This window comes from Salvelinus alpinus, chromosome 8 (assembly GCF_045679555.1).
Source record: "Salvelinus alpinus chromosome 8, SLU_Salpinus.1, whole genome shotgun sequence".
In the NCBI taxonomy this organism is placed as follows: Eukaryota; Metazoa; Chordata; class Actinopteri; order Salmoniformes; family Salmonidae; genus Salvelinus; species Salvelinus alpinus.
The window spans coordinates 27152358-27164735 of NC_092093.1; the positions used below are offsets into that span (position 1 = coordinate 27152358).

Sequence of the window (12378 nt, forward strand, 5' to 3'; positions counted from 1 at the left end):
CCAGACACCTAGGTATTTGTAGTTGTCCACATATTCCACACAGGGTTTTTGTCCTGGGACAGATCTGTCAGGGACACCCTCTATAACAGGGCTCTTTCCAAAGGTTGATAACAAGTGCCCTGAAAGTTACTGGCCAGGTCACAGTTGTAAATGAAAACTTATTCTCAACTGGCCTATAAACGTGAAATTAAAAAAATTATATATATATTTTTTTAACTGTAAAATGTTTTCCTTGGAATGATACAATTTATTTAAGTCAAAGTTAATGAGCATCAGGTACTCACTGGAATTATGTCTGCATTGAACCAATGTTAGAAAACTAAGAAAAAAAAACATTCACCTTCTTCCAATCAATTTGAGTTATGAAATGTTTGAAATAAAATATACAGTCTTACATAAATGACATCAGGTTTAGCAGTATTTTCCCCCAGGACTTTGAACTAGCATGACTTGAACTCATCTTTAATGAATGTACAATTTGTCTGTAAACTATAAAACTATCATCCATTGTCTTGTCAGCAAAGTCAATCTCCAAAAAAAACTGGGTTATCTTACAAAGGACCAACATTGATCTTTGTGACACTGATGAGGCAGAAAAATAAACATTCAGAAACACTATTTTGTCTTTTATTCAATGATATACAAATTAAAACATCACATTACATAGCAATATTCATGTGTTCTTTGGTTGTGTACAAGGATACACCACACTATTGTAGCCTTCCTACTCACCAAAGCTCTGTGTTAAGGACACTTAGCAGCCTGCTACTATGTGCTCTGCTGCAGTCCCGCTTCTACCAGTCTCTGTATCATCTTACATTGGGCATGTCTCAAAAGACAAATGTGGCTTCCGCTCCTTGTTCCCTTTCCTTTGTCCACAATGAGAAAGACACAGACATATAGATGAAAGCCAAGCTAGGCTTCTGTCATATTGTTAAATATTTGCTATTACGTCTTTTCAGATCAGTGCAGTTGAGGTAGAGAATACGAGGGGAGGAGGCAACTTTAGACTATTGAGATGTGCCCAGTTTACTATGATTGAATGTGACAACAGTGTCAATATTTAGCTATACTGTACATAAACACAGTACAGCCATCTTAGTTCTTACTATGGAGATAGACAGACACTTATAAAACACATCAAACAGAACCATTGTGTTGTCATTAGTTGCTATTGAAAATAACATTACAAACCAAGACAAAAGAACCGACTATAAGAAATGCACAATGGTTTAGTTGATGTTTCTTAATCTCAATGTCCTGTATGTGTGTGAGCTGTGTGCTTTAGGTTTGTGTGATGGGTCCAAGACTTTACTAAATCCTATTCACATTTCAAATTAATGTTGAAAAAAATTTGAAATACCAATCCATTATAGCTCTATTGGAATTCTCCCTTTCAAAACATGTTGAAAAAAATGTAACAAACAAAACCAGGGTTGTGGTTACAAAATAACTCAAATCAACATAAAAACAAACCAAAAAAACAAATGAGGAAGAGAGATGTGCCGTGTGTATCTGACGTGAGTATGACCAGTGTGTTAGAAAATAATGTTACGGAAAGTAAGACTACTGCAAATCCCTATCAAACACAATAAGACAACCCTGCTACCAGTGACTCCCATAGTACAGGCCTCTACGGACCATCACAGGTGAGTTAAACAGGACAGGTGAATGGGAGGGTAAGATTCCTCCAGGGGAGAGGGAGAACCAGGCCTCAGGAGAGAGGAGAGCATCTCAGTTGTGCACCCCGTGCAGGGTGAGGGTTAGTGGGGGTTGAGTGGGCTCAATGGCCCTGCATGTCAGCAGTGCCGGGAGGTTGTCCGGCTGTAGTGCTTAGGTACTGCCAGCTGAGTGCGGCGAGGATCATGGCAGCGGAGAGGTACATGGGGGAGAGGTGGGCAGTCCGGGAGGCCAGGGTGGCTTGGGAGAGAGTCCTCTCCTGGATCACACCCAGGATAAACAGGGTTTTGTCCCGGGATGGATCTGTCAAGGACACCCTCTGTAGCATCTGGAGAGAGAGAGAAAAAGAAAGAGCGAGAGAGATCAGAAAACTCACAAACATAAAGTAAGAACACACACTCAGATGCACAATAACACAAACAAACACAATTGAATACATGACACACCCAAAGATACACACACACACACACCTCCTGGCTGTATTGGGCCATGATGCTTTGCACGGCACCCATGTTGGTGGCTTGCATCATGAGGGTGACGGCCTGACCCTTCCTGATTTTCACCACGCCTTGGAATACCTGAGGGTTGTTGTAACAGGCTGAGAGGGTCGCTATCGCCATCACCTGGACATTATTGAAACATACAGTACAGCAAAATGAAATGCTTCCTGAGGATCCTGACTCAAACAACCAGGAATGAAAAGTGAAAACGTGTTGAAATGAAATGCATCTAGCAGCTTTCTCCAGTGGGAATGTACTTTGAAATGTAACATTTCAATGGTAGCATTTACCTGTGGTATGGCGCAGAAGTTGAAGACGCTCTGGTTGCGTAGGCGTGCCAGATAGGTGATGACATCAGGGACGTGGTGCAGGGCATCTGTCACCAGCAGGTTGAGACAGGACAGGGCTGAGGTCAGCTGGTCAGGCTCTGCCAGGTCCTCCAGACGACATGCAAACTGACTCCATGCCTACAGCGGGACATGCAACACGCACATTAACTACACACACCCTATTAATGACACATACAGTGCACACACACACACAGTGTAGTTACCTCTTGTGGCCAGAAGGCCCTCGCCACCTGTATATCCTCCAGGTAGTCTCTGATGATGTTGGTCTTCTGGAGGAACAGGCCCATGGAGTTGGCCAGCTCTGTGTCTTTGCCCACCTCGGGGTCCTCCAGCTGGGAGGCAGAGAACAGCTGGGACAGACCTATACCCACCAGCCCTGCCACATAGTGACAGTACTGCACAGGGGGTAATGTTAATACACATGTATTTAACAGTCAAAAATCTATTACAGACTGGTGTGATGTGAAGAAATCAGTGGGTTTAAGTGACTTTCATGTAGCATCAAGCTATTTGTCATTTGATACACATCAGGCTACCACTAGGTTATAGCGACACACATCAGGCTACCACTAGGTTATAGCGACACACATCAGCCTACCACTAGGTTATAGCGACACACATCAGGCTACCACTAGGTTATAGCGACACACACCAGGCTACCACTAGGTTATAGCGACACACACCAGGCTACCACTAGGTTATAGCGACACACACCAGGCTACCACTAGGTTATAGCGACACACACCAGGCTACCACTAGGTTATAGCGACACACATCAGGCTACCACTAGGTTATAGCGACACACATCAGGCTACCACTAGGTTATAGCGACACACATCAGGCTACCACTAGGTTATAGCGACACACATCAGGCTACCACTAGGTTATAGTGATGGGGGGAGAATATATATTTTTCAATTATACAGTTACATATCAGGACATTATTTTTGACAATATATCGTATTCTATCGTTTTGACAATATCACAATATTATTTTTGCGCTTGTTGGCTGTACCTGCACCAAAACTCCAGCATTTTTCCTTCATAGTTTGTTCTCCATCTTCTTTTTAAATAAGGAGCAAATCGGTTTTAGCACTTTTATTTCCATGACTGATCAAAACTTGTTTCCATACTGCTCCCTCGTCTCTGCAGCAGACATATGGTGAGCAATGTTTGGAACATCGAATCGCAATTAATCACAGTATCGAATTGCAATACATATTGCATCACCACCTACGTACGGTAATAATATTGTATCGTGATGTCCCTGGCAATTCCCAGCTCTACTAGGTTATTAACCAGCAAATGTGGAGCCGTTAGTCTAACACGTGTATAATGCTTGCCTAACATTAAGGTAACATTTACCTGGTCCCACTCCTTCATGGAGCCCACTTTCTTCTCCAGAAACTCAGCCATTCCAACTCCCATGCGGTGGCAGATATCCGATATCACATCCTGGTATGCCTGACCCAGGTTCCTGAACTCCAAGGAAATCTGAACAGAAAATAGATTCATTTAAATACACACACATAGCATGATGACCGATGCCCATTGTATGATGTCTGCTACATATTTCATTGTCATGACAGTGTTATGCAATCCTTATGTAAACAAAGGCAGGCCCATTCCACCTGACTGGCATGTAGCCCTGTCAATCACCATTCAGACCTCTGTTCATCCAACCAATCAGGGAGCTTCGATGCACTGCAGGAAAACGGCTCCGCTCACATCTAGTTAGTGCATGTTTTTCCATTGCAAAAGAAGAAGCAAATAGTTGTGTTGCTGACAGACTGTCACATGCTGTTCCTAACTGAAGTGTTGTCCATCCATTGACAAGTAAGTGTTGGAAATGCTATTGGGTGTAATATACACTGATTATACAAAACATTAAGAACACCTGCTCTTTCCATGACATAGACTGACCAGGTGAAAGCTATGATCCCTTATTGATGTTACTTAAATCCACTTTAATCAGTGTAGATGAAGGGGAGGAGACGGGTTAAAGAAGGATTTTTGAGCCTTCAGACAATTAAGACATGGATTGTGTATGTGTGCCATTTAGAGGGATAATGGGCAAGACAAAAGATTTAAGTGCCTTTGAACGGAGTATGGTAGTAGGTGCCAGGCACACCGGTTTGAGTGTGTCAAGGTCTGCAACGCTGCTGGGTTTTTCACACTCAACAGTTCAAGAATGTGTATCAAGAATGGTCCACCACCCAAAGGACATCCAGCCATCTTGACATAACTGTGGGAAGGATTGGAGTCAACATCGGCCAGCATCCCTGTGGAACGCTCTAGACACCTTGTAGAGTCCATGCCCTGTCGAATCGAGGCTGTTCTGAGGGCAAAAGGGGGAGGTGCAACTTAATATTAGAAAGGTGTTCATAATGTTTGGTATACTCAGTGTGAGTTATGGTTACCTTATCGTGTAACTGTGAAGATAAGATACAGTGTTGTTTGCGAGCCTTCACCTTACGCTAACTCCACTATATGTTTGGATTAGAGGAATGGTTGTAGGTACCCCGTGCATGCTATTTTCTATCAGTGTGGTTATCATTGCTATGTGTTTTTGTAGAATGCCAATAGGTCTACTCCTTATTGTATTAGCAGTATGTATTGTTGGTATGCTATCGCTGCAATGCTTATAGCCTACATACCGCTGTAGTGATTTGCACATGTCAGTATAGAGATTCTGGAAGCATCTAGAAGGTTCCGGTCCCTTCTGGGCACCCACGCATGCGCAGTGATTATTTATGATAGTGCCACCAGAGGCCTGCTAAATAAGATTTAGCTCTACGGTGTAAATATCCCTGTTAATACCATTGCATTCACCAATATGCTTATATTAAGGGCTCCTGATTGGCACAGAGGTCTAAGGTACTGCATCTCAGTGCAAGAGGCATCACTGCAGTCCCTGGTTCTAATCCAGGCTGCATCACATCCAGCCGTGATTGGGAGTCCCATAGGGCGGTGCACAATTGGCCCAGCGTTGTCCAGGTTTGGCCGGGGTAGGTTGTCATTGCAAATAAGAATTTGTTCTTAACTGACTTGCCTAGTTAAATAATATATATATAAAATGTAATGTTTACAGTCTCTCTACATTGCTAGTAGATTTGTATATTATTGCACATGTATTTATCTTAGTATCTTGTAATATGTCCTCATGATTGTATTGTTCCTCCCTTTTTAGAATCACGTAAAATACCTCAAATAGAAGCAGATGTGTCCACATGTGTGTGGTGGTGACAAAGTGTACAGTAATGTGCCTCAACATAATATTCTAACCCGACAACACTATAGTGGGCAGATCTAACTGAATCAGTAACTAGCGGGTGAGGAGTCAGAAGCCAACTACTCAGACGAGCTTGCGATAGTTTTTACATGTTCCTAGTTCTCGGCGGATTTAGCGACCAACAGATGTTTACACTTTATGTAGGGTTATATAGTACGCAGTAGTGTCAGCGGTTCCACTGACCGTGGGGAAGTCCTCCAGGACCTGCCTGTCCTTCTCGTGGCTCTCAGTGAAGCACCAGTTGGCCTGGTAAAGGTATGTGTGGAAGTCATTCAGCATGGGCACCTTCTTCTCCAGGGGGATGGTCATATCATCTTCCACCGTGTCAAGGGCCCGTAGGACCAGGTAGAAGATACACACCGCATGCCTGGACAAAAAGAAGGGACAGGGGAAGAATTTATTTATTTGAGAAGGTTAGGACCTGCTCACTGAAAACCTAACTGTTACAGAGTGAGCAGGCAAGGGCTGACACCAACCCTGGGCATTCAGGAAGGCGCTGACAGACACCAATATTGAACTTTAATGTAACACTTGACATGTGATGTTTGGTATGAAGCTTAATAAATTTTACTGTGGGGACTCGTGTGTAAACTATCTACTGTAGGTCCTCTGTGTAGGGAAACTGCATGCCATTTGAATTATTTAAAAAACCTGTAAGCAACCTTCCGGAACACACACACTTTGCTCTTAAAACCAGCTGTGTCACTTCTGTACACTGAACGGTGGGATTAGACAATGTACAACTGGCTGTAATATAAGCAGTTTACATTGAATTCCACCGCCAAAAAATCAGTTCAGTTACCGCAGGCCTGCCCTACAACTTGCCTACAGCTTGTGCACTTGCAGTCTATACTGTATGTTTGTCACTTGAAGTTTAGGCTATTTTACTGTCATATCAAAATATGTTTGTTTTTAAGCCCTAAAGAGGTAAGGAAGTGAACTCAAGGTCAAAACTGATTACTGACCATATGTTCCAGGGTCAATAATAAAAAATAACCTAAAATTCTCCAAGTTCCAATATCTAATTTTGTCTGGCATGTGCCAAAGTGCTGCCATTCAGCTGTCATGGTTCCTTACTTCGACAGGCTGAAGAGACACCTCTTACTAGGGACGTCAAAGGTTCAGGTTGCTGCACAGGCACCCCTTTTGTTTTTACACTGCTGCTACTCGCTGTTTATTATCTATGCATAGTCACTTTACCCCTACCTACATGTACATATTACCCCAATTACCTTGACTAAGCTGTACCCAGGCACATTGAGTCCCTACCAGTACCCCATTATTGTTATTGTGTTACTTTTTTAACATTTTATTTAGTAAATATTTTCTTAACTGCATTGTTGGTTAAGGCCTTGTAAGTAAGAATTTCATGGTATTCGTTGTATTCGGCACGTGACAAATAAAAATGTATTTGATTCGAAGCTCTAGTCTAGAGCGCCCAATGAAATTATGTTTAGGAGTATTTTTAAACTCGCTCTATAGTTAAAGTAGTAAGTGGTCCCGTGTGGCTCAGTTGGTAGAGCATGGCGCTTGCAACGCCAGGGTTGTGGGTTCATTCCCCACGGGGGGACCAGGATGAATATGTATGAACTTTCCAATTTGTAAGTCGCTCTGGATAAGAGCGTCTGCTAAATGACGTAAATGTAAGAAATATATGTAATTATTGTAAAAATCTATGACTGTGCTTAATTTACTATCATCCTAACTTAAAATATTCAATTAGTTTGACATGTTGAATTATTTTATATTACGCTGATTCCCTATGGTGGACAAACGTGTTACTACATTACACAGACAAACATTTTCACCACACAATATTTACAGGAAATACACATCCTTTTCACCTAGGATTGGTGATGATAGTGTAAATGTTTATAGTAATCACAATTACGCAAAATTGATTGCTTAAAACAGACCAATATCTTTGCTTTAGTATGAGTGTTTTTGTCATATGCGCCTGTTGGTGGCAGGTCTTACCCTGTGTTCATAACCAATTGGGAAGGTCGAATTTACCACATACACTTGGGAAGAATCCACTTCAATGCCCCTCCAACTGGTAATTACTGGTGGGAAACTCGACTATCATCCCCGAGCTTCGACTTCTCCCACATGCTGACCTCTCACGTCACCTACTAAGGAAATGACCTCGATTACAGCATTTTCGTCAGTTCAATGCAACAATAAACATTATTTATAAAAGGCAATCTATTAATATGGTTTTTGAACACTATAATAGGAGCATGATAGCTGTACTTTTATTTATAGTTGATGCAGTTTGTTGGCCATTAGCCAATCGCCGTTTCTCAACGAGATCAAAACATGTGAATGCATCCAACTGGTATTCATGACTTCACAACTACTAATATCTACCTTCCCACTTAGTTATGAACGCAGCATTAGAACGTGCCTGTCATTTTCCAGACCACGGTGGGAAGAAAAATGTGGGGACTCCTACAAAAAACATCTAGGGCCTCAATACCACACGGATTTGAGGGTCACACGATCACAGAAATGTGTGCCAAACCCTGTCACTATTTAGAAATTGTTGTGCGAATATGATTTGCCGAAGTTAACCAGTAGAAGAATGATTACAGAAGGAAATACAACACTTTAACAGGTTAAGACTTTTCCTACTAGTTCACGTTGGAAAATCATTCTCTCATCGATTTCTAAATAGCAACAGGGGTCATTTGACATTCAAATCCGTGTGTGGTATTAAGGCTAGAGACGTTTGCAGGAAGAGCCCCAGAATTGTTTCTCATCATCGTGGTTCCATTGATTTCAACACAAATAGATGTGAGTGATTCATTTGTGTTGAAAATGTTAGGACCGGCACACTGAAAACCTAACTGTTACAAAGTGAGCAGGCAAAGGCTGACACCAATATTGAACTTTAATGTAACACTTGACATGTGATGTACAGTATGGTATGAAGCTTCATTTTACTGCAGGGACTCATGTCTCAACAAAGTGTGAACTAGCTACTGTAGGTCCTATGTGTAGGGAAACTTCATGCAACATTTCGGGAACACGCACAAACACACAATTTGTACTTAAAACCAGCTATGCCACTTCTGTAAACTGAATGGTGGGAATAAAATAGACACAGTGCTGCTGCAGGGGAATATGGCTGGCAGTAATATAATTATAAGCAGTTACATTTAATTCCCCGCAAGCAAATCAGTTCAGTCACAGTAGTGCCCTACAACTTGCCTACAGCTTGTGCACTTGGCTATACATTTTCCACTTTGTAGGCTAGTTTAGACTACTTTTCTGTCATATTAAAATCAGTTTCTTTTCCAGATTTAAAATGGGTAAATAAGCGAACTCAAGGTCAAAACTGACCATTGTTCCAGGGTCAATAATAATACCCTAAAATCCTCCCAAGGTCCAATAGCCTATCACATTTTTGTCGTGTATTTGCCAAAGTGCTGACATTCAGCTGTCATGGTTCCTTGTTTACTTCGACATGCTGGAGACACACCCCTTACCTGCATAGTTGGAGAGCAAAGTTGGCAAGGTTATGCAAACTTACCGTAACTCTCCGTCTAGCGCCTGGATAACAGCGGCGAAACTGCGACTGGTCTGGTTCAGATAGAGGTAGCATGTCCGCAGGCTCTCACTCATGGATTCCTGGCAAGAGAAACAGAGAAACACGGGGTGTCGGTAAGCGCCTACTGTCCGCAAAGCGCTGGGGCGGGCGGCCCAACATCCCTCCTGCACGCCCCTCTCGCCCAGCCGTCCCCCGGAGAGAAGGGACCGTGAAGCGGGTCCAGGGCTCCGCGGGGTGACGCAGAGAGAGCGCTTGAACACCGTGAGAGAAACCGGACACTTGCAGCAAGCTCCGGCCATATGAGGAAAATGGACGCTCAGCCTTCCATGAGCAATTTAGACAACATTGTTGGCTATCCAATTATTAATATCCGTGGTATTCATTCGTGCGCGCAGTTCAGCAGAGGACATGGGGTGTTACTCTGTAGCGGGGTATAAACTTTAGGAAGTTATAGACTTTGCAGGGCGGGGTCAGTCGGTGATCTTTAAACAAGTCTCACGGCCTATACAGTCTCCAGACCAGAGTAATAAATCCATCCACATACCTCGAAGAATTTGTCCACGGGCGCACCCATTGAGCGCAGCAGTAGGCTGTGATGCAGTTTGACATCGGAGCCCCTCCCACTTCAGTCATAACACAGCAGTGTTTTCTGCAAGAGTAAGCAGTACCCCCCCGAAGAACATGTAACACACTATACGCCATGTTGGACACAGACCTATCAATTCCCCCAAATAATGACCATGCACATTATTCACACATAACTAAACGTTTTATTGTGTAAGCCTATGTGTTTCTCTCTGCAATCGTAATTTGAATTGCGTAGGTTTATATGGCCAACCCACTGACGCATAAGAAGTTGCTTGCCTACAATTTCCTCTAACAATTTTCTCAACATTGCAAAACGCATGAACATGGGGAAATGTTGAGCTGACTGACAGATGATGCTGTACTGTCATCTAGTGGCAGACAGTAGCAAAAACAAAGTGGTTATATTATGCCAGGTTTCCCCAACTGGCGGCATTTTATTTGGCCCCCAAGCTTTCTGAGCAAAATACATTTTATATATATATGTATGTAAAAGGATTATATTGTTGGACATAAAATACTGTAAAAACACCAGCAAATCAGCTCCAAGTGATTTCAATTTTGGAAACCTGTTCCAAAGTATTCCCACGCATAATAGAGAGATAAACAGTATGGGATCGTATACAAATGTAAGCAAGGGTGAAATGATTGTGTTTTAGTTAAATATTATATCCGTTTGGGCGTCTTGCGGTCAATTTGCAGTTTACAAATGATTTGTAATTATGTTCTGGACACTGACCATCCACTCAAGAAAAAATCGTCCAGCGGCCGAATCTAGTTGATAATCCCTGCATTATGCCCATCGTGGACTGGCAGGCTGCTCTGAACTCAGACGCACACCATCGTGCACTAGCCAGGGGAAGCCACTACGCGCTTTCACATGTAACTGGACTCTTGATTCAAGAACATCGCCCCCCTTTAATTGACACCTGAAGTGTCTTATTTCAAAGCTAGCTCTCGTCATAAAATACTCTCTATTTGGCTATAACGTTATGATAGTGTCATTCATCCATCATAAAGGGAAATCCTACTGGGCATTCACAGTGGTGTAAAGTACTTACGTAAAAATACTTTAAAGTCCGGGTTAGGCTTGACCGGGGTAGGCCGTCATTGTCAATAAGAATGTGTTCTTAACTGACTTGCCTAGTTAAATAAAGGTTCAATAAAATAAATACAGGTTTTTGGGGGTATCTGTACTTTACTATTAATATTTTGACAACTTTTACTTTTACTTCAAAATTCTGTACTCTTTATGTACATTTTCCCTGAAACACAAAAGTACTCGTTACATTTTGAATGCTTAGCAGGACAGAAAATGGTCCAATTCGCACACATATCAAGAGAACATCCCTGGTCATCCCTACTGCCTCTGTTCTAGCAGACTCACGAAACACAAATGCTTTGTTTGTAAATGATGTCTGAGTGTTGCAGTGTGATCCTGGATATCCGTATATTTAAAAAATGGTGCTGTCTGGTTTGCTTAATATAAGGATTTTTTTTATTATTAATTTTTTTGCTTTTTTTGCTTTTTTTGATACTTAAGTATATTTAAAACCAAATACTTTTAGATTTTTACTCAACTACTATTTTACTGGGTGACTTTTACTTGAGTAATGTTCTATTAAGGTATCTTTACCTTAAACTTTTTCCACCACTGGACATTCAACTATCATCATTCCAGGTCAAAGCGGTGTTTAAAGTGTCGGAAATCAGGCATTACCCGCGCCGTCAAACAAACATGCGCACAGCATCTGCTCCCGGAATGAACCCACAAAGGCTATTATATAACGCAAATCCCAGCCATTAAGTCAATGGTTATCCTTCTCTCTGACCTGCGCATCTATTATTTATTCTAGGCCTACACAATACAAACATAGAGTTAGAATAGGCTACCCTTCTAGTTCATTCATGGTAGTTAGTTGACTAGGTAACCTATTACTGTTACTACTGTACCATTGCTCCTGTAGAATGTGTATACGCATTTGATGAAGCTGGAAGCATTGTTGTGTAGAAAATGCAAGTGGGCCAATGTTGAAGAGATGCATGGATACAGACTGGCACTGTTAGCGCGCACATTATGTTGTGTAGGTCTATGCTATTCCAAAATGTATAACAAATGACAATAGCGAGTCGTGCCTTGGCCTAGGTTACAGGCAGGCAATACTCGAGGGGTTTAGAGCAGATAGCTACTCACATAGTCCAACTTGGGCATCACAGTGCGACAGCCCCCCATTTTAAACTTGAACAGGTTGAATATTTCCTCCGGGTGTCCTAACGATTTTACGATATCCATGTTTTATCTTTTGACCACAGGTACGTCGATGATGCTTTCTTGTATCGTGTGCTTATTCCACCCAAGTGCGCGTAAAACCTGGCAATATTTTCTCCATTCAAACGTTGAGCCGCTGAGCTATAGAG

General features: G+C 42.1%; 1 protein-coding gene across 4 annotated transcripts; it reads right to left on the reverse strand.

Annotated features, from left to right (window-relative positions):
* Nucleotides 1-613: 613 nt before the first annotated feature.
* fdft1 (farnesyl-diphosphate farnesyltransferase 1) lies at nt 614-12378 on the reverse strand. Of its 4 annotated transcripts, none has more exons than XM_071413195.1 (8): nt 12155-12378; nt 9358-9455; nt 6006-6189; nt 3896-4024; nt 2734-2925; nt 2471-2647; nt 2151-2303; nt 614-2008 (listed from the first exon to the last, which is right to left on the reverse strand). In XM_071413195.1, the coding sequence occupies exons 1-8, from the start codon at nt 12251-12253 to the stop codon at nt 1784-1786; spliced, it is 1257 nt and encodes a 418-aa protein (XP_071269296.1). In that variant the 5' UTR covers nt 12254-12378; the 3' UTR covers nt 614-1783. The 4 variants fall into 4 exon arrangements, with proteins under 4 accessions (XP_071269296.1, XP_071269297.1, XP_071269294.1 ...); XM_071413196.1 differs by lacking the exon at nt 12155-12378 and adding an exon at nt 9920-10009; XM_071413193.1 differs by lacking the exon at nt 12155-12378 and having other exon boundaries at nt 9358-9807.

What these genes read in the sequence shown, in the direction of transcription:
- fdft1 (XM_071413193.1), bottom strand. Translation starts at nt 9,674, where the DNA reads ATGGCCGGAGCTTGCTGCAAGTGTCCGGTTTCTCTCACGGTGTTCAAG. An exon ending in GCGCTAGACGGAGAGTTACG is followed by an intron (nt 6,190 to 9,357) that starts GTAAGTTTGCAT and finishes CTTTTTGTCCAG; the next exon opens with GCATGCGGTGTGTATCTTCT. An exon ending in ACTTCTGCGCCATACCACAG is followed by an intron (nt 2,304 to 2,470) that starts GTAAATGCTACC and finishes AATAATGTCCAG; the next exon opens with GTGATGGCGATAGCGACCCT.